Raw genomic sequence first — 21,165 nt, forward strand, 5'->3', positions numbered from 1 at the left:
GCTGCAGTGAACAGTGGGGTACGTGTGTTTTTGAATTGTGGTTTTCTCTTGGTGATGTGAGATCCATCCTGTATTGTGATTGCTGGGTCATGATTTTTTTTTCCTCCATAGATAATGGTGATCAGAGAATATTAGGTTTACAATGTTGTTAGTTTTTGCTATACAGCACTGTGAATGAATTATAAGTATACATATATCCTCTTCCTCTCCAGCCTCCCTCCCACGCACACCTTTCCCCATCCTACCCCTCTGGGCCACTGCAGAATGTGAGCTAAGCTGTCTGTACTGCAGCTGCTTACTAGCTTTGTATTTTACACATGGCAGTGTATATATCAGCAGTTCTGCTCTCTCAGTTCATCCCACCCTCCTCTCCGCCTGTCCACTTGTCATTCTCTACTTCTGCTTATCTGTTTTTTCCCTGTAAGTCAGTTCATCTGTACCATTTTTCCAGATTCCATATTTTATGTTAATTGGTCTTCCCTGGTGGCTCAGTTGGTAACGAGTCCGCCTGCAATGAAGGAGACCTGGATTCAGTCCCCGGGTGGGGAAGATCCCCTGGAGAAGGAAATGACAACCCACCCCAGTATTCTTGCCTGGAGAATTCCATGGACAGAGGAGCCTGGTGGGCTATAGTCCATGGGGTCACAAAGAGTCGGATACGACTGAGTGACTAACACTTTCACATGTTAATATACCGTATTTCTCTGACTTAAATCTCTCTGTATGATAGACCTTATCACTAGAAATGGCCCAATTTTGTTCCTTTTTATGGCCGAGTTATATTATTCATCCCACCCTCCCCTTTCCCTGTGTCCATATGTGTTTTCTCCACGTCTGCTTCTCTATTCCTGTCCTTCAAGTAAGTTCATTTGTACCATTTTTCTAGATTTGATGTATGTTATTATGATATTTTCTGATCATTGCTGTGTGACACTCTAGTCTATCCACATTTACTAAAATGACCCAAGTTCTGTTTTATGGTTCAGTGATATTCCATTGTATACACGTACCATGGCTTCTTTATCCATAAGTTGCTTCTATTTCCTGGCTATTTATTGTAAATCGTGCTGCCATGATAGTGCCGAGTTTTTCTTGTTGATTATACAGTTTTCTCAGGGTATATACCCAGAATTAGTATGGCTGGGTTACACATCTATTTTTAAACTTTTTTCAAGATTACTGATCTGTTTTTAAATTCATTTTTATTTGGAGTATAATTGCTTTACAATGTTGTTAGCTCTTCTGTCCAACAGAGTGAATCCCCTATATGTATACATACAGCCCCTCCCATTGTGCCTCCCTCCCCCCACCACTTCCCCATCCCACTGCTCTAGGTCATCAGAAAACACCAAACTGTGCTCCCCATGCTGTGTGCCAACTTCCTGGTAGCGATCTGTTTTACACGTAGCAGTTTGTATATGGCAGTGCTACTCTCCCAATTCATTTTAGCCTTCCGTTTCCCTTCCTATTTATTCTCTACATCTGCTTCTTTATTCCTGCCCTGCAAATAGGCTCATCTGTACCTTTTTTTCTAGAAATATATGTATATATAAAAACGTTAATATATGATGTTTTCCTCTTCCTGTTTTCAGTCTATTAACAGACTCTAGGTTCATCTACGTCACTACAAATGACCCAGTTTCATTCCTTTTTATGGCCGAGTAATATTCCATTGTATATATGTACTACATCTCATCCATTTATCTGTGGGTGGACATATAGGTTGCTTTCATCTCCTGGATGTTGTAAATAGTGCTGTATTAAATATGGGGTGCATATGAATAGACTGAGCCTTGAAACAGGAAGAAACATCTGCCTCCCCTGAGGGTGAAGGGAAGCTGTGACGGACAGAAGGAAGTTGTTGGTGAGAACTGGATATTGAATTTAGGCTTGTCTACCCTTATGGCAGAGAGTGAAGAAGAACTAAAGAGCCTCTTGATGAAGGTGAAGGAGGAGAGTGAAAAAGTTGGCTTAAAGCTCAACATTCAGAAAACTAAGATCATGGCATCTGGTCCCATCACTCCATGGGAAATAGATGGGAACAGTGTCAGACTTTACTTTTTTGGGCTCCAGAATCACTGCTGATGGTGACTGCAGCCATGAAATTAAAAGACGCTTACTCCTTGGAAGGAAGGTTATGGCCAACCTAGATAGCATATTTAAAAGCAGAGACATTACTTTGCCAGCAAAAGTCCGTCTAGTCAAGGCTATGGTTTTTCCAGTGGTCATGTATGGATGTGCGAGTTGGACGGTGAAGAAAGCTGAGCGCCGCAGAATTGATGCTTTTGAACTGTGGTGTTGAAGAAGACTCTTGAGAGTCCCTTGGACTGCAAGGAGATCCGATCAATCCATCCTAAAAGAGATCAATCCTGGGTGTTCATTGGAAGGTCTGATGTTGAAACTGAAACTCCAATACTTTGGCCACCTTATGTGAAGGGTTGACTCATTGGAAAAGACCCTGATGCTGGGTAGGATTGGGGGCGGGAGGAGAAGGGGACGACAGAGGATGAGACGGTTGGATGGCATCACCGACTCGATGGACATGGGTTTGGATAGACTCCGGGAGTTGGTGATGGACAGGGAGGCCGGGCATGCTGCAATTCATGGGGTCACAGAGAGTCAGACACAACTGAGCGACTGAACTGAACTGAACCTCAGAGGCACCTTGATTGCCTATCACAATGGTTTGGCCTTCAGGAGAGAGCTGTAGGATGTGGGTAGGATTTAAGGGGGGAGCTGTTATTAAGGGGTTTGGCATAGCTGTGAGGAATGAAGAAGTATGTTCCCAAATAAGTCCAAGACTTCTCAGTAAGAACAGACTTGCCCCAACCTCTTCCCCTTTAACATGTGACCTGGCTTCTTTCAGTACAAACACCTGAAATATAAAAGTGAGCCTCACGTTAAGATCGAAGGGAAGGACACCGATGACTGGCTCTGTGTGGACTTCGGTAAGTTACCTTAGCACATTCTACAGATAAATAAATGATAACGCACTAATCTCAAACTATGTTCAGTTGTAAAACGATCAAGGTCTGGGTGTTCTTCCACAAAAAGTTTTTGATAGGTGTCTTAAGTTTTCTTTGGTTTTAACCCACTCGGTCTTTTTCACATCTGACATCCTCATCTCACCTAGTGTGTATTAAGTAGCCACACAGGTCCGAAAGCTGATGGAGAACAGGATGAGTAACATGGGATAGAAGGCTCCTTGGTGTACACAGAAGCTTGGCCTTAAGTAACTCGGATAAGGTGAAGGGCATTCTAGGCACAGGGAATGGTAAGAAAAGCAGACTGGAATTCTGAGAAGACCTAACAGATTTGAGAATTAATAGATACATAGTTTCAAGGTAATTCCCCAGAATGTACTTAATACAAAGGTAAAAACAGTACCTGTGAAGAACTGTGCAGGCTCTGAAATCTTACCTTGTAAGCTAAAAGAGTTATTCAGGGGTTGATGAAACATAGTTTGTTCCTCAGCACGAGCAGTAGCAACATCAGGCAGCAGGTTCCCCGAACAGCACAGGACCAGGTGACACCTGCACACGCGGTTCAAAGAGACGAACCCTGAGGTTAGATGGGCAGGAAGCAGGCCTGCAGTTACACTGGTGGAAAACACTTTCTGCCAAGGCTGTTTACATCAGGGTTTCTCAGCCATGTCACTCTTAGCATTTTGGGTGGAGAGGAATACTCTGTGCATTGTAGGATGTTTAGCAGGAAGCATCCTTTCTCCTCTCTGCACCCTGTAAAGGTGAAAATTAAAAATGTCCTGATGGGCGCTCATTATTAGAGAAATGCAAATCAGAACTACAATGAGATATCACCTCACACAGGTCAGAATGGCCATCATCAAAAAGTCTACAAACAAACAATAAATGCTGGAGACGGTGTGGAGAAAAGGGAACGCTCTTGCACTGTTGGTGGGAATGTAAATTGATACAGCCAGTATGGAAGACGGTATGGCGATTCCTTAAAAAACTAGGAATAAAACCACCATATGATCCAGCAATCCCACTCCTAGGCATATACCCTAAGGAAGCCAAAATTAAAAAGACACATGTATCCCATTGTTCACTGCAGCACTATTTATAGTAGCTAGAACACAGAAGCAGCCTCGATGTCCATCAACAGACGAATGGATAAAGAAGTTGTGATACATATACACAGTGGAGTATTACTCAGCCATAAAAAGGAATGCCTTTGAGTCAGTTCCAATGAGGTGGATGAACCTAGAACCTATTATACGGAGTGAACTGAGTTGGAATGAGAAACATAAATATCGTATTCTAATGCATATATATGGAATCTAGAAAAATGGTACCGAAGAATTTACTTACAGGGCAGCAATGGAGAAAGAGACATAGAGAATATACTTGTGGACATGGGGAGAGGGGAGGAGAGGGTGAGATATATGGAAAGAGTAACATGGAAACTTACATTACCACATGTGAAATAGATAGCCAATGGGAATTTGCTGTTATGTCTCAGGAAACTCAAACGGGCTCTGTTTCAACCTAGAGGGTTGGGATAGGAAGGGGGATATATGTATACCTGTGGCTGATTCATGTTGAGGTTTGACAGAAAACAAAATTCTGTAAAGCAATTATCCTTCAATTAAAAAAAAAGTGAAAAAAAAAAAAAAGTCCCTGATTGAGAACCACTGTTGTAAGCAAAGTTTCTCTTTGTTCTGGAAGGAGACAGTATTTCTAAGAATATTTGCCAGCATCCTTAAAAAATATAGTCCAGGATAAAACTCTGCCAGTGCTTTGCTCACAAGCTGTGCAGAATTACAGTACTTTTGGATTGTCTACCAAGCGAAACCTGACAGATCCCATCTTTGGTTGTGTAGGTTATCATAAGTAGTGTTACATACTGACATTTATACCATGTGTATGATGCACTGAGAGAAGCACAGCATCACTTCTGCAGTATTTTTGCTAGATGGTGTCCACAATTTACATTTCTAATAAGTTCTCAGGTAATGCTGATCTGGGGTTCACAGTTTGAGAACCACTGCTCTAATTGTCACAAGATTTGTGAGATCAGAAGTGTAAAAGTAAATGAACTGCTTCTTCACTTGTGATTCTTATCTGTCCTTGGTAGGCAGCATGGTGATTCATTTGATGCTTCCAGAAACCAGAGAAACCTATGAATTAGAGAAATTATGGACCCTACGTTCTTACGATGACCAGTTAGCTCAGATGGCATCTGAGACCTTACCTGAAGACTTCATTCTTGGAATAGAAGATGACACTTCATCTCTGACTCCTGTGGAGTTTAAATATGAATAAAATGAACTGCTTTAGTCATTTCAAATTTGGATTGAGTCATTTCTTTTAACCTAGTTGGTTGTTACGAAAACAGGTAGTCTCCTTGGGTTCTAATCCTGACTGTTACATGGAAATTGTAGGTAAGTGAGTTCATTTTCATACCACGAATCATTATATTCAAATTAAATATATTGTCTATTCCCGAGACTCCAGCAGATTGCCTAGAAGTTGCATTGGCCCCTGTGTTTCACTTGAACTATCTGCTCAGAGTGTAATCTTAAAGTTTAAATCTTATTCTGTAGAATAGTATAGCCAAAAATTTTTTAAAAAGCAGAAAACAAAACCACCCCACAGGTCCTGTAACTTACTTACCTTTTCATTCTCCGTTCATATGCAACAGTATTATTATCAAGGTTCACAGTAAGGCCAGTAGTAGATACTGGTGCCTACCTTAAGATTGACATGGATTTTTAGTTAACAGGAAGTTTAAATTTTGATGAAATTCAGGACATTCACAGTAATCTGAAAAGCCAAAAATAAAACATACTACACACCAGGCTGCACCTAATAATGAAGTACTTTATTCTGCATCAAGGTATCTGGAAAATGGAGCTGCATTTAGGGCACATTACAGATGAGGAATGATCCATATGTGGTGAGTACAAAACTCAATTACAGAATTACTTCCTAGTATTACCAGATACGCCATTACCAATGCTTCATTGAAAGTAAAACATGATTTGCCACACTAGAAGGCTAGAAGTGAAACATGACAGAATTTAAACAGGCAGATATAAATGTAGCACCTATCTGTATTTTTTTAAAAAAAAGCTTGAAAAATCAAATACTGAGGAAGAGCTCTGGCCTTAAGCCCATTTTACCCAAAATCCAACCAGAAAGCCAGTCCATTACTTCTTTTTTTAAGCAATTCATTGTATAGAAAAAAAAAAAAAAAAAACGCTTGATGAATTCCGTGACAAAAAGGGCACTTTTTGGCTAAAACTACAAAATAAACTGGTTTTCTGAAAACATTTAGAAAAACATTTCAAGTCATTTTCAAAATGTTTAATTGATACAGTGATCTTCAGAAAAACTTAGCTAGTCCATGTAGAAATTCACCTTGAAATACAAATGAAGCAAAATGATACTTTAAAGGGTTATATCTGCCCTTCAGATCAGTATTATATGATGACTGTGATTTAATGAACAAAAGCACCACAATTCTGAGAGCAGCGTGGCCTCGGAGACCACTCACACCCATGTAATTGTACATACCAGGCTTTGCCATCAAGTTAAGGAATGGGTGAATGCGTTCAGTAGCAAAGGTCAAATGTCTTATCACAGTCATTGAAATTATATTTCCAAAGTTCTTCTTTTATTTTTCTACCTTTTGACTTATTTTCAGATAACTGGTTGCAGAGAATACAGAAATCCTCCTGCATTTTCTGTAATATTTTAGGTGGCCTTTCATTTATCTTGATTTATCATTGCTTAAAATCTTCAAAACAGCTTACTTGGAGGCTCATGACAGTGCCTGGCACATGGAGATGTAGCCTTTTTATTGCCTTTAAACACTGTCACACCATCTGACTGCCCCACTGGTCTTCACAAAGCAACTCTTTCGGGGTCTGCTCCAAGCGTAGACCAACTGGTCTGAAGTGTACTGGCAAACTAAGCATCCTGCAAGGCAAGCTGAAGCTCTCTTCCTGCCAGTCAATTGATTAAGTTCACAGGGGCTGCATGTCTCCATAGATACACTTACTTTAGGTAGTGATAGTCAAAAGCACAAAGCATTTATGCATTCAATCACATAGCCAAACAGAAAAACTGAAGTCTCCTGAAGCCATTTAAAACTAGTCGTTCCAAAACCTCCTGCAACCACTTTGCTCTGTTAGTACCATCAAAAACTTCCCTACCACAAACAAAAGGTATTTGCTGCTCTCCAAATATAGGCACTGCTCCGTATCACTGAACATTTATTGGATTTTCCAACTAATAACTGTCAGAAGCCTCAAAAAACGTGAAATTTTTCCAGCTTTACTGTCACCAGCCAGAAGTAAAATTTTTCAGTTATTTGCCTGTTAGCTAATTAAATTTATTTTTTAAAAAACAGTTGGACTTATCTTTATAAAGTATATAAAATTTTCAGGAAAAAAAAAAAAATTTTGCTTTCATTGCATTACTGAGTACCTGAGGTAGTTGAGTAAAAATGCACGTTTAATACCCCTGCCAACACCATTCAGCACTTCCCTTAGGTTATTTGTGTTAGTGTTAAACTGAGAACAGTTTTTCTATGCTAATAGGTTAACAGTTAAGTACTTGTAATAATTCTGATCCAATTTTAACAATTGGACTTAGGAGCAATCTAGTTTTATTTGATGAATTTCACGAATGCACCATTTAAACCAATTTCTGGCATCATGGGGGAAATGAATATTTTAAAAAATTAGATATTTGTTATACTGAGAAATGCAACAAAAGGGAAGTGCAGAGTTCGTCTCTTTCCCTCCCTCCCCCCTCATTTTTTTCTTTTTTTTAAAGCTGGGTGTCATACATTTCAGAGAGCATAAAGTATACATTCTCACAGAGACAGGAGTTCGAAAGTTGCCTGGTCCTCAGAAACAACTGGCTAGGTAAAAACTTGTGCATGTGATGCTGGGTAAGGGGTCAGCGCCCGGCTGTTGGTTAAGCAGTCTGTCTTTGGTTTGGCGTCTGCCTCTGTGGTGGGCTGTTTCCTGAGCCTTCACTTCCGCCTTGACTGAGATGGTCCACTTTGCAGAGCTTTCTGCTGTTGGTGCTGCTTTACCTGAGTCAGAATTTCCTGAATTTTCCTCTGGGCAACCTGCAAAAGGAGAGGGCCTTGAAATTTCTACCTGATCAAATATTACAGGAACTTATTTCACCTCTTCCATTTTTTAAATTAACTTCAAATTAAAATTTATTTGAAGATTAAAGATACGTACTAATTCGTTTGCTAGCAGAGTCTCTAAAATCACCTGCTGAAAGGGGGATTTACCATATTAAGCATCAAATACAGCCTTGAATATTTCTATGGCATGGAGACACCCATGGGAGAATGGCTTCCATTTGTGAAGGCAGCAGCAGAGCTGCCCTGACACACCGGAGCCCACTTGCCTGGCAAGCATAGAAGTGACCAGTTATTTTGACGACCACTTGGTCATTCTCATCAGGAGTCTGGTCACGGGGAACAACAACTTCTGCACTTGACAAATTCTGGAGCTCATTCACCTGAAGGAGATAAACAGAAATCATGTTAAGTGGAACTGTTAGGGTTTTTTTGTTTTTTAAAAAATTACATTTCCTGAACACTTGTACCAAAATATTGAGCTATGTCTTTGTAAATCTCATCTAATATGCTAATAATTCTATTTGGTTATTAGTATTGTCCCATTTCAAGATAATTAAAACTAAGCCTCAAAGAAACTGACTTACCTACAGTTACATAAATTAATGACAAAGCCAAATTCAGACCCCTAAAAATCTGATTCCAAAATACACTCACAGTGACTTCCAAGTCATTTTCAAAGCTGTTTATGATTTTGAAGTTATTTAAAGAGAAACTGGAAACCAGTTCTCAGTTATAGAGGTGTTAAGTTATAAAGGTAGATGAAACTTTTTGAAGTTTTCTTTTCATGTCATTAAGTATTTTTGCACAATAGAAATAAAAAGCTGATGTTTATCAACAGAAAAATGCAAAAGTCCCCTCATGAGACAGTCCTCTCCCACAAGGTGGTCTGAAAGAGAGGCACTGCTTTCACCAGTAGCTGACACTCAACACTCAGGAGGAACAAAGGGCAGTCTTCTCCAAACCTTGGCCCAGATGTCCTGCTTTTATAAGTTAGCCAAAATTCAGGGACTTGGAACTCCTAAGTACCTTTCAATGCTTTCCCTTTCATACCACTGCACAGGATTTGCTGAAGTACTTGCCGTTTTGCCTCCTTTTCCAATAACTCTGCCAGCAGCAAAGGATGGCACTCTGATGTGAGCTTCAAGTTTCACCTCTTCTTTAGGACTAACAAAATTTTCTTCTTTAATTTTTCCATAAATTCTTCCCTGAGCCTACAGATGAGAACATAGCCTATCAGTGTCATTCATGTAGGAAAGGCCAAAAGGTTCATTCATTTTACAGTGGGTAAAATTAATGGCCTGGACCCACTGGAGCAGCCCTTTGCAGTGATACATCTGCACTAGGAAAGGTTGACAACAGTGATGACTGTACATCACAGATGAGGCAGTTGAATGACTGACCATTTGCTCTCCAGTCTTAAAGAGATGGGAATACCAGACCATCTGACCTGTCTCTTGAGAAACCTGTATGTAGGTCAGGAAGCAACAGTTAGAAGTGGACATGAAACAACAGACTGGTTCCAAATAGGAAAAGGAGTACGTCAAGGCTGTATATTGTCACCCTGCTTATTTAACTTATATGCAGAGTACATGATGAGAAACGCTGGGCTGGAAGAAACACAAGCTGGAATCAAGATTGCCGGGAGAAATATCAATAACCTCACATATGCAGATGACACCACCCTTATGGCAGAAAGCGAAGAAGAGCCTCTTGATGAAAGTGAAAGAGGAGAGTGAAAAAGTCAACATTCAGAAAACTAAGATCATGGCATCTGGTCCCATCACTTCATGGGAAATAGATGGGGAAACAGTGTCAGACTTTATTTTGGGGGGCTCCAGAATCACTGCTGATGGTGACTGCAGCCATGAAATTAAAAGATGCTTACTCCTTGGAAGAAAAGTTAATGACCAACCTAGATAGCATATTTAAAAGCAGAGACATTACTTTGTCAACAAAGGTCCATCTACTCAAGGCTATGGTTTTTCCAGTAGTTATGTATGGATGTGAGAGTTGGACGGTGAAGAAAGCTGAGCGCCGAAGAATTGATGCTTTTGAACTGTGGCGTTGGAGAAGACTCTTGAGAGTCCCTTGGACTGCAAGGAGATCCAACCAGTCCATCCTAAAGGAGATCAGTCCTGAATATTCATTGGAAGGACTGACTGATGTTGAAGCTGAAATTCCAATACATTGGCCACCTGATGCGAAGAACTGACTCATTGGAAAAGACCCTAATGCCTGGGAAGGATTGCGGGCAGGAGGAGAAGGGGACGACAGAGGATGAGATGGCTGCATAGCATCACCGAGATGGACATGGGTTTGGGTCGACTCCAGGAGTTGGTGATGGACAGGGAGGCCTGGTGTGCTGCGATTCATGGGGTCGCAAAGAGTCGGACATGACTGAGCGACTGAACTGAACTGAACTGAACTTGAAAGGTAAAACTTTCCTGCTGGCAATAAGATAGTAACTGCATTTTTCTTGCATAACAGAGACTGAGAAAACTAGAGAGCCACTTACATGAGGCTCACCAGAAGCCAAGCTCACGTCTAAATGGGCCAGCAAGGAATATTTTCTGTCAAACATTTCTTCGTGAGCCAGATGGTTTCTACTTTGACTGAAGCTACAAAATCAAGTTAACATATACAACTGATAAAGTCAAACATATCCTGTCAATTGCTGCATACAACAAGAAATTATACATTATAAATCTCCTATTATGTATAACCACAAATTTGCTCTGGTATACACCAAAGGAAAAAGAAGCTAGAGTTGGTTTCATCCAACAGGCTGCCATAGTAGAGAACAAAAACACAGGTACAAAACATGTTTTCATCAGTGCAGAAGTAAGCTCATTTTAGGGGGTTACAGACATTTAAAAAATTCATCTTAGTACCTTATATTTCAGTCATCCTCAAGTCTCAGGCCACAGATACAATTAACACAGTCGAAGGACACAAAGGATATATATTGTCCTCCAAAACAGTATTTCTTAACGATTTTAAAAGCTTATTTTCTAATATTTAGATCTGTTTCTAATACTTAGATCTCTAAAATAATTTGTAATTATCACTGACCACATAACTGATATTGAAGCATTAGAGCTTTTCTTACATGTACCATTTAAGACAAGTGCACAACACGGGTAACGGAGGGTATAGAGAAACAACTTCTGAATTTCCCAGCATACAAGCATTATAAAAATTACAAGATCCATTTAGAAAACAGAACATAACATGTTTGTATTCCTCTTTTAATATTTCAGGCTAAAAGTAACTGGTCCTGTAAATATCTGGGGGAGGATGTAGTTTTCAGCATTTCTGAGTTTTGATCTGAACTGCTGGGACCACAAGGCTGGTATGAAGAAGTAAATTTCTTGACCTGAGTCTGAGCCTAGCCAACTGTACCTACATCTCAAAGCACTTCCTTTTGTTTCCTGTACCCTGTAAATGAAATGAAAAAAGTTTCAGGTTTTTAGTGAAATATGGCCCATGGAAAAAAAGAGGTCAAAGAAAGTGATGGTTTATAACTTAGCTACGTTTTAGAGCTATGAGAACTAAGGCTTAAAGAGTTCTCCTGTTAACACAGCTGCTAAGTAGTAGAAACAGGACAGGGGTTTCGGGTAAATTACACTGAATTGAGTAGCTGCTTTTACCTGTGACAAACCAGACACCCTTCTGAGTTTTGTGGAAGAAATCATATACTGAAAGGTATGTATGTATATGTGAATTTGAGGATCTGGCATGGTCTTAGTCTGATTCATCCCAAGTCTGCTTAACACCACCAGAGCATTTATACTGTTTCCTATGTGTCCAGCACTATTTTAACCACTTGATTTATTAAACCATATAACCTTGTTTAAACTTTGTGGATGTTTTTAACCCCAACTTTACTGATGAGGAGCTAGCTAGGAAAAGGTTAAGTAACTTGCCCAAGGTTGTATCACTAGTAAATGGCAGGGCTGGTACTTGAACCAGCAGCCTGGCTGCAAAGGCTCTGGTTTTCATCCCCCTACTGCACCACCTCTCAGGACAGAGTGGGGGGCATTCTGGCCCCAAGCCCCCCAAAATGACCGATGGGTCATACCAGGACAGATGCCTCAAGAATCCCTGCCCTTTCTACCTCAAAAATTCTGAAGATTAGAGTGACTAATTGAGAAACTGGGGACCAAGGAGTTAACCGAAGTTAACTCAAGGGTAAGAGGAAAAAGGAACATCTGAAGTCAAGGTCAAAGCTTCTTAGGGACAGGAGGAAAAATCTGAGAGTAACAAAGCATACAAACCATTCTTATCACCTCACCTTCACCTATGCTAACAAGGCACTGAGCAAATTCTCCCTTGGGAGATAGGTAAACCCAATGACCATTACAGAACTCTCACACAAAGGTTTTTGTTTATTTTTAAAATGTTATGTGAGGAATGTTTCTACTCTGTTCTTAGTCTTAGCAATTTTCACTGAGAGATTCTTTCTACTGAGTACTGGATTTATTTAAGGGAGAAGCCAGGTTATGGAGTTTCTGCAAAGAAAGCATTCATCTGTCATCTGTGCACACACTCCAGGGCACATACCTTGAACTGAGCCTCCGGCGGCCCGGTGATAATCACCATCCTCACTTTAGCATCTGGTGCTTCAGCTGGAGCGATCTGTAACAGACCAGAAATGGGTCACAACACTTTCCAGTTCCACTGATAGAAAATGTTACACAAACCAGCCTATCTTTTGCACATGACTTACTGAAATGTAAAAAATAAGCCTTCTGGAAGAAAGTTACAGAGAGGCAGTGATGAGTGTGGGTCCATTAGTTACGGCTCCTGCCACATCCTGTACGCTTACACTTCACCTGGCCCACTTCACCAACAGGGAGACCAAAGGCTGGAGAAGTTGTCATCTGGCCCATGGTCACACAGGCTAGTGGAGCTGGAGGAGGAGCTGTGTCTGGCTCCACTGTCGTGTTGCTCCTCACTGCACCAGTGGGTGCTCACCGTGTGGTCCTTGGTCCCACACGCAGCATCACACCCTGAGCTTCCCACATGTGCAAGAAACTGCTCGGGTCACAAATCTACAATGTGGTATGTATATACATACGTATAGATGCATGGCACGTATGTCCCCCCAAAGTACACTCACTGGAGTAACACATAGAGTAAACGTTAATCTGACAGAAGAGTGAACTTAGACTTCTATTTTGGCAGAGTGTATGAAATCACACAAAAGGCCAGGCAAGGGATATGCTGCAGAGACTGTTGAAGGGAGAAAAAGCCAGCGTTCCCTCAGTAAGAAAGGATTTAGGCAGTTGGCTGGCAGGAATTGTTTGAAGAAAAAAATTTTGCTAGACATTTGCTGTGCAAGAAGCAACTCCCTTAGCATAGCATAGCATAGCATAGTAAATAATGGGAGTAGGAAGCAAAAACTACAATAAAAGCCACCACATTTACCACTCAGTATGATCACTATCAATTACTTACAGTCTAGTACACCCTGTCCTACACAGCTACAAATGAAGACCAGTTTTTTTCTTTTAACAGAGTCATGCTTTCTCACTCCCTGAAAATAAAGCTAACATTTCTGTTACTTAGGCCTAAAATGATACTATTCCTACTTTACGCTGGACACTAATTTTGAATCTGTAAAAAAAGCCAATAATTATTTTAGACCACACTCTTAGAATTATTCACAGAAAACCCCTAGAAAGAAGCTATCATTCGATTTCCCTCCCTAGTACCCCTCACTGGGCCACCCAGCCTGCAGGATGTCAGCTCCCTGAGCAGGGATCTAACCTGCACCCCCCTGCAGTGACAGCATGGAATCTTAACCACTGGACCACCAGGGAAGTCCCTGGCTTTCTTTTTGAAAAAGAACCTTTGTCAGTACTGGTGGTAGAGGACTGGAGGTGAGAGCACTCACATACTGAGGTTCAGTTCAGTCGCTCAGTCGTGTCCGACTCCGTGACTGCAGCACGCCAGGCTTTCCTGTCCATCACCAACTCCCGGAGTTTACTCAAACTCGTGTCCACTGAGTCGGTGATGCCATCCAGCCATTTCATCCTCTGTCGTCCCCTTCTCCTTCCACCATCAATCTTTCCCAGCATCAGGGTCTCTTCCAATGAATTAGTTCTTCGCATCTGGTGGCCAAAGTATTGGAGCTTCAGCTTCAACATCAGTCCTTCCAATGAATATTCAGGACTGATTTCTTTTAGGATGGACTGGTTGGATCTCCTTGCAGTCCAAGGGACTCTCAAGAGTCTTCTCCAACACCACAGTTCAAAACCATCAATTCTTCAGTGCTCAGCTTTCTTTATAATCCAACTCTCACATCCATACACGACTACTGGAAAAACCATAGCTTTGACTAGATAGACCTTTGTTGGCAAAGTAATGTCTCTGCTTTTTAATATGCTGTATAGCTTGGTCATAGCTTTTCTTCCAAGGAGCAAGTGTCTTTTAATTTCATGGCTGCAGTCACTATCTGCAGTGATGTTGAAGCCCCCAAAAATAAAGTCTCTCACTATTTCCCCTTCTATTTGCCATAAAGTGATAGGACCAGATGCCATGATCTTAGTTTTCTGAATGTTGAGTTTTAATACTGAGTTTTAATGTTAATTGAGATAAAACTGAGTTTTAATATTGAGTTTAATACCGAGGTTAAGAGTACGAATTGCTCTAATGTCTGAGAAGCTGAAAAGAAAGCACATGCCCTGAGACTCACCAGATACACTTGTGTAGACTCATGTGAAAGAATAAGGTTGTATATGACAATATGACCAAAAGTTAATCCATCACTGTGCAGGAGAAATTTGGAACAATCTTAATGTCCAGTAAGTTAACAAATAACTATGGTTTGGTGATAGCAGACATACAGGTACATATAAAAGTACCTGGGAATGGGACTTTACATTATGGAAATATAGCCAAGTGTTCAGAGTGCTAATGCACCTTTCACATTATGCATGTTTCAGACTTTTTGGAAAGAAAAACATTTTACCCTCATCATCAAAACTCCAAGAAAGACAAAAAGAGCCCAGTATCTAAATACCCAATTCTTGTTCATAAAACATTCGCTGCAATTTTTACAAAAACAGTATCTGGTAGGTTCTTTTTGGTGCATGAGAATTTTTTAATTTAATTCATTAATCAGGAAACTTACAGGATAGTAAAGTTAGTTCACCACTTGGTCTTTTTACCATGCCTTTTCCTTTACCTGTTTATTTATTTTGGCTGCATTTTCTGTTCACATATTTTGTTAATCTTTTGCTACAAGAGAGCATATGAGGGCTGTCCTATGCATTTTGCTTTCTAATTAACTTCGTAGTTTATGTACACTAAACTTCATTTGGTGACCAATGCACAGCTGTGAGCACCACCACAGTCAGCAGTCCAGCACTCTCCAAATTTCCTCACGCTGCTTCTTTGTTTCCAACCCTTCCTCCAATTCCTGGCAACCACTGATTTTTCTCCTCCATTTCCATAGTCCTGTTTTTTCCAGAACTTTCACACGTGGGATCATACAGTGTATAGCCTTCTGAGTCTTCTTTCTCTTAGCATAATATGTGTGGTGTTTATCAACAGCTCCCTCCTTTTTAGTGCTAAGTAATCTCTATGATATAGATAAGCCACAATTTATGCATTTGCTAGTTGTCTTCTTCCCCATTTCCCAGTTATAAATAAAGATGTTATAAACACTTGAGTGCAATGTGGGTTTTTTGATACTATATTCAAATATTTATTTGAATACTTATAAGACATAACCAAAACAAAACCTCCAGTACACTGATGTTTTCCTGATGAAAGCTATGACTATATCAAGACTTTGTCAGTTTGTGTATTCCTTAAAACAAAAGGGTTACAGCCTTGATTGTTAGGACACACAGTGGCGTCATCTGGGAGGGAGGGAGGGAGGGACTAAGGCCACTCCCGGGGAAGATGAGCTAGAAGGAATATATATCCAAGGCCATGGCGGAGCAGAACCCCACTCCAGTGCTGGGCTCTTTACCTCCAGTCGGCTTTTTCTGGAGAGAGAATTTAGCTTACCTTGTTTAAGCTAGTGTTATTACACAGAGTCTCCTATCACACCCTATGTAACCCCAGTATAGACTGCTATATTCAGTTCACAGAAAGTGACAGAAAGACTCACATCTCTGTAACGTGCTGTCCTTAAAGCAGCAGGAGAGCCGCAGTTGGCAGAACAGTACCTTAATAGACGCTCCTGCGAAGCGAGAAAGCTGTTTGATGTGCTGCCCTTGCTTGCCGATGATGGCGCCTACAGACAGCGCTGGGATGAAGAGATGGACAGTCTCCGTTTCAGATTGCTGCTGGAAAAGACAGGACATCCATGCTTAGTGGATACAGATGAGGCTGTGGTGTGGGCATAGGGATGGGGGCATTCTTGTACTGTTAGGAATATTAGGATAGTTTTAGGAAAAATCACCACAGTAAGTTGACATGACTCTACCTAACAGGTTGGGAAGTTCTCATATTCATCCTGAAAGCATTAGTATTTGAAATAATACCCCTTTTCTGTGTATAATTTCCTTAAAGCTTAGAATGTTGAGTTACAGATTTACAACAAATTTTGTGGCACTTAATGCTGGTCCACCAAATAACGTAACCAACCACTCTTAGCACACAAAGATTGCTAGTGTCAATAACCACTTGGCTCAGACGGTAAAGCGTCTGCCCGCAATTCAGGAGACCCGGGTTCGATCCCTCAGTCGGGAAGATCCCCTGGAGAAGGAAATGGCAACCCACTCCAGTACTCTTGCCTAGAAAATTCCATGGATGGAGGAGCCTGGTGTCCTACAGTCCATGGGGTCGCAAAGAGTCGGACACAACTGAGCAACTTCACTCACTCTCTCACTCACTCACTCACTCACTCACTTTCTCCCTGTAAGCCCTGTGTGGGCACCGCATGCTAAGTCTTCAGTTTATTTGTAGTATACACAAATATTGAATCACCTGAAAATGTATGTCAGTTATACCTCAATTAAAAAATTCACCCCCCCAAAAAAAGTTTAATTGAATCACAAAGGAAAGATGCTTTACTAGACCAAGGAAAAGAAATCAACAGGTTTGTTGTCTCATCTGCATACATCCATCTAAAGCATGTGTAAGACACTTTTAACTGAAACTTTCAAGGATTATGAAAATAAGCACATCACAGAAAAGTTGCCCTCACAAAAACCCAATTCCTATATCTTTCCCTGACAGTTATATTGTTATATCCGAGGACTTTTTTGGGAATACTTGAAGAAAGTATGGTTTCCAGTTTCTCACTAATTTGTCTAACACTATAGTCATGTCTTTTAACATAAATCTTGTGCCCATGTACAAATACTTTTAAGATATTATGTAATAAAAATGCTGGGTTGTAGCATGAACATTTAAATTTTATATTTCTAAACTCTAATGCTAATTATCTTACAGTCAATAAATGTGTAAAAGAGGGAAGTTATTTTGGTTTAACCTTAAACCCTAAACCCAAACCCTAACCCTAACTCACGTACAAAAAGCAGTGTGTGATTCTAGACCCCATGTCTTGTTTGCTACACAGAAAAATCAGAACTCTGCTCTTCTAAGCCTCTTCCTTTTTCTCTTAACCACCCCTGCACCATGTGCCCCCTTAGTTCCTATCCAAGTTAACCTAAAATTCAACTCTTGAAAGTATTCTTGACAAAAACCATTGTACTTTGATCACGACATTTTGTTTCTTCAGCATCTGTATAAATAGATGTGCGCACACGATATTCTTTACAACTTGGTATTTCCTATGTTTCCCAGGATGCTGTAACACACTGCAGGTCTTCATACAGCTGTCAGCCTGATGAAGTCTCCCTGGGGGCTCTGTAAGCATTCTAAGAACACACAAACCAGAAGAGGGTTTGCCTTTCCACTAAACTCTTGCCTGTAGAAATTTGTGGAAGGGGCCTGTCCTGCACAGGCTGGCCAAATCAACTTTTACTGGTATTCATCAGTGAAGAACAAAAAATAAAATCAGTTCACCCGTCAGTATTTCGGAGTCATAGGAACAATGCCTCTCTCTGGAAAGCACCATACATCACAGCCTGCCAGGGCGTTATGCAACTACCATATAGTATTTATTCCAGGGGCTTCCCAGATGGCACAGTGGTAAAAAATCCACCTGTCGGTGCAGGAGACACAAAAGACATGGGTTCAACCCCTGGGTCAGGAAGATCCCTTGGAGAAGAAAATGGCAACCCACTCCAGAATTCTTGCCTGGAAAATCCCATGGACAGAGGAGCCCGGTGGGCTACAGTCCATGGGGTGGCAAAGAGTCAGACACAGCTGAACACAGCACACAACTCATTTATTCCAGAGGGACAATTTAAGGCCTCTCTTAGTAAATGGACAGAGCTGAATTAATAGTGACATTGCCTATAAATTGCTCAATGTTAATATCAATTTATTTTGTCATTCTGGTCCTTAAATTAAAATTTGAATATAAACCAATTTTTCTAAAGTAAAGTGAAAGTCACTCAGTCGTGTCTGACTTTTTGCGACCCCATGGATGTTCATGGAATTCTCGAGGCCAGAATACTGGAGTCGGTAGCTCTTCCCTTCTCCAGAGAATCTTCCTGACCCAGGGATCAAACCGAGGCCTCCTGCAATGCAGGCAGATTCTTTACCAGCTGAGCCACAAGGGAAGCCCTTCTAAAGTAGAGATAGAATCTATTTTGTCTCACTAAGAACATCCACGTAATGTTCTTCTGAGTACACTTTTTTTTTTTAGGGGGGGGTGGTGAGGAGTCAGGGGTCTGGCAGTAATAAAGACCTTTCTTGTTTTTTTTTTAAAAAAAGACTTCTCTAAGGATCAGACTATATCTATCATGTAACTTGCCAAAATCTGCCCCATTGTATTTTGCCATGACTATGTAATTATTTGCTTTCTGGGACATGTTCCAGGAATACTTTATGCTGCTTACAAAATACAGAAGATTTAGAAAGACAAAGGAAGTGAAGAAATAAGAGCAGAGGGACCTCAACAGAAAAGATAATCAGAAATGCTGTTATTATACAAATTTGGCTCTATGCTTCTTAGCAATTAATTAAAATTAAGAAAAAAATTAATAGCATGATTTACCATATCTTTAAGAGAAAAGCTATTTGTTTAGTAAAAGCTAGTTTTCCTGGGACTGACCCCAGAGCGCAACTTCTGAATGTTCTTAGTGGCCTAAAGTACCAGGACCATCAGACCAAAAGTCCCCGAGCCTCACAGCCTAGAAGAAACACACTGACCACCACAGCTACGAGAAAAACCCATGGGCATAACTACTGTCATCTCAAAAGCTGAACAAAAGCAATCATCTTTCCATACAGTGATGGATGAGAGGCTACAGGTGCTTTTGTTTCACTGACTTTTGGGGAGGTGGGAGTGAGGTAGGAGATAATGAATGAATACATAGATTAAGTTGAGTGAAGCTTTGGGAAAGCAATGGTGGTGAAGAGACAAGGACTGAAAGGACCAAGCAGAAAGAAAGGCAAAAGTCATGAAGAAAGCATCACTATGCAGACAAAAACTGTTCCACGCTGGTATGAAAGCAGAAGCAACAGAAATCTAGAAGGCAGGTTAGGAGGAAGTGAAGGAAGCATGCCAGGAGGCGGTGCCCCAGACTCAGGGACTGCGCTATGTGCTCTTGACAGTAGCACCTTAATGAGAAAGTGACTCCTCAGATGTCTGCAGCCTGATGAACACCTTTCTGAATGCCACCCAGATCCCTCTGTCTAGTTTCATACCCAACAAGCACATCCCTGACCATAAATTACTTCTCAAGCAAAATTTCCTCCAGGAGTATAAGGCACCTCACATAAACCTCCTGTCTACCGGACGGTCATTAAACCGGCCCAGTCTTATATGGGACTCTGCATAGTAAGCCATGCTTTCAGGGTTAGGACATCCAAATAAGCAAATAGTTTTTACTTATAAAGTTCAGAAGCCGTAACAATGGGTTATGACAAGTCTCTTTCACCTGTGAATTAAAGACTCCAAGGTGGTTTTGAGAAGATTCATCAGCTTTACCTTTTCATGTTACACATTCTTCGCATGGAAGTTAATGTTCACCTGCGTTACCCTGAACCCTTCTCCCTAAACCCTCAGAGGTGAATGGTACTCAGGCCACAAGCCTCTTCCCAGTGGATTTCTGCCAGATGCCTATTGGCAGCACTTCCTCTAGAGTTCTTGGCAGCCACTGTGCCATAGCTTGAAATAACAGAAGAACAAAGCAGCTCAACTGAAAGTTTGCTTAACTGGTGAAGTCTGCCAATGAGTAATTCCTAATCATCTATCATGAGGAGATGGAAGAATGAGCAAACAGTAAGGTTAAGTGTATTTACTTTGTGGGGAACAGAATCTAAGACATCACAAAGGCACGGAGACAAGCATGCCAGCCAACAAGACCAGCCTCCAGGAACCTGGAAGGATGCCAGCATCTCCCTTTGGCTTGTAAAATACATACTCATGGGGGTTTTTTGTTTTGTTTGTTGTGTTTTAATGGATTTTGGCCTGGAACTGGAATTGAGTTTACTCAACTTCATGACCTGAACAGAATATTTAAGTCTTTTTTTAAAAAGGCAAAAGTTTCTCCATATACTAAGTACAAGACCTCTTAGAGATAATATATGCAATGAGTTATTTACTTTGAAATTGTTTACTAGCAAATGAGTCACACCCGCCATAAGACATCCTAAAGAGGAGGACTAAGACCCCATGAAAGTCATTTGATCTAACAGTCCCTTTCAAATTAGTTTTGCTTCTTAAAGACCACTTCAAAGTAGATAAGACCCAAGAAAGTGTTCACCTTTCTTGTCTCTTCCATAAGCACAAAGTTAGCAATTTTAAGATTACACTGTTGTTCTAGAGGCTTGGGAAGACTCCAAAGGTGCTATCAAAATGATGGAGACGACAGCTCTTGAGCTAACTTCTGCCAACCCCAACGCAAGCTGCCAAACCATCCAGCTATGGGTGTTGTTGTGTGTGATGCCAATTCCAGCTCCTCCTCTGCTCACTAGCTGCCAACTGCCTCTTCC

General features: G+C 40.8%; 2 protein-coding genes across 11 annotated transcripts in view; one reads left to right on the forward strand and one right to left on the reverse strand.

Moving 5' to 3' along the window:
- MALSU1 (mitochondrial assembly of ribosomal large subunit 1) overlaps positions 1-5,310 on the forward strand; it is a 61,209-nt gene extending 55,899 nt beyond the window's left edge. For all 5 annotated transcript variants that reach the window (XM_081536454.1, XM_081536452.1, XM_081536453.1 and 2 more), the window contains 2 exons: positions 2,867-2,948; positions 5,098-5,310. In XM_081536454.1, the coding sequence (XP_081392580.1) occupies positions 2,867-2,948; positions 5,098-5,285 (270 nt within the window). In that variant the 3' untranslated portion in view covers positions 5,286-5,310. The remainder of the gene's footprint in view (positions 1-2,866; positions 2,949-5,097) is intronic.
- A 513-nt stretch (positions 5,311-5,823) lies between these two features.
- IGF2BP3 (insulin like growth factor 2 mRNA binding protein 3) overlaps positions 5,824-21,165 on the reverse strand; it is a 147,072-nt gene continuing 131,730 nt past the window's right edge. For 3 of the 6 annotated variants that reach the window (XM_081536447.1, XM_081536449.1, XM_081536451.1), the window contains 5 exons: positions 16,317-16,436; positions 12,697-12,771; positions 9,213-9,344; positions 8,400-8,513; positions 5,824-8,106 (listed from right to left, as the gene is read on the reverse strand). In XM_081536447.1, the coding sequence (XP_081392573.1) occupies positions 8,008-8,106; positions 8,400-8,513; positions 9,213-9,344; positions 12,697-12,771; positions 16,317-16,436 (540 nt within the window). In that variant the 3' untranslated portion in view covers positions 5,824-8,007. Of the gene's footprint in view, positions 8,107-8,395; positions 8,514-9,212; positions 9,345-12,696; positions 12,772-16,316; positions 16,437-21,165 lie in introns of all 6 variants that reach the window. The other 3 variants (XM_081536448.1, XM_081536450.1, XM_081536446.1) reach the window with 2 other exon arrangements.

Source organism: Giraffa tippelskirchi, chromosome 10, assembly GCF_054371585.1.
Source record: "Giraffa tippelskirchi isolate mGirTip1 chromosome 10, T2T-mGirTip1v1.2.pri, whole genome shotgun sequence".
NCBI classification, from domain to species: Eukaryota; Metazoa; Chordata; class Mammalia; order Artiodactyla; family Giraffidae; genus Giraffa; species Giraffa tippelskirchi.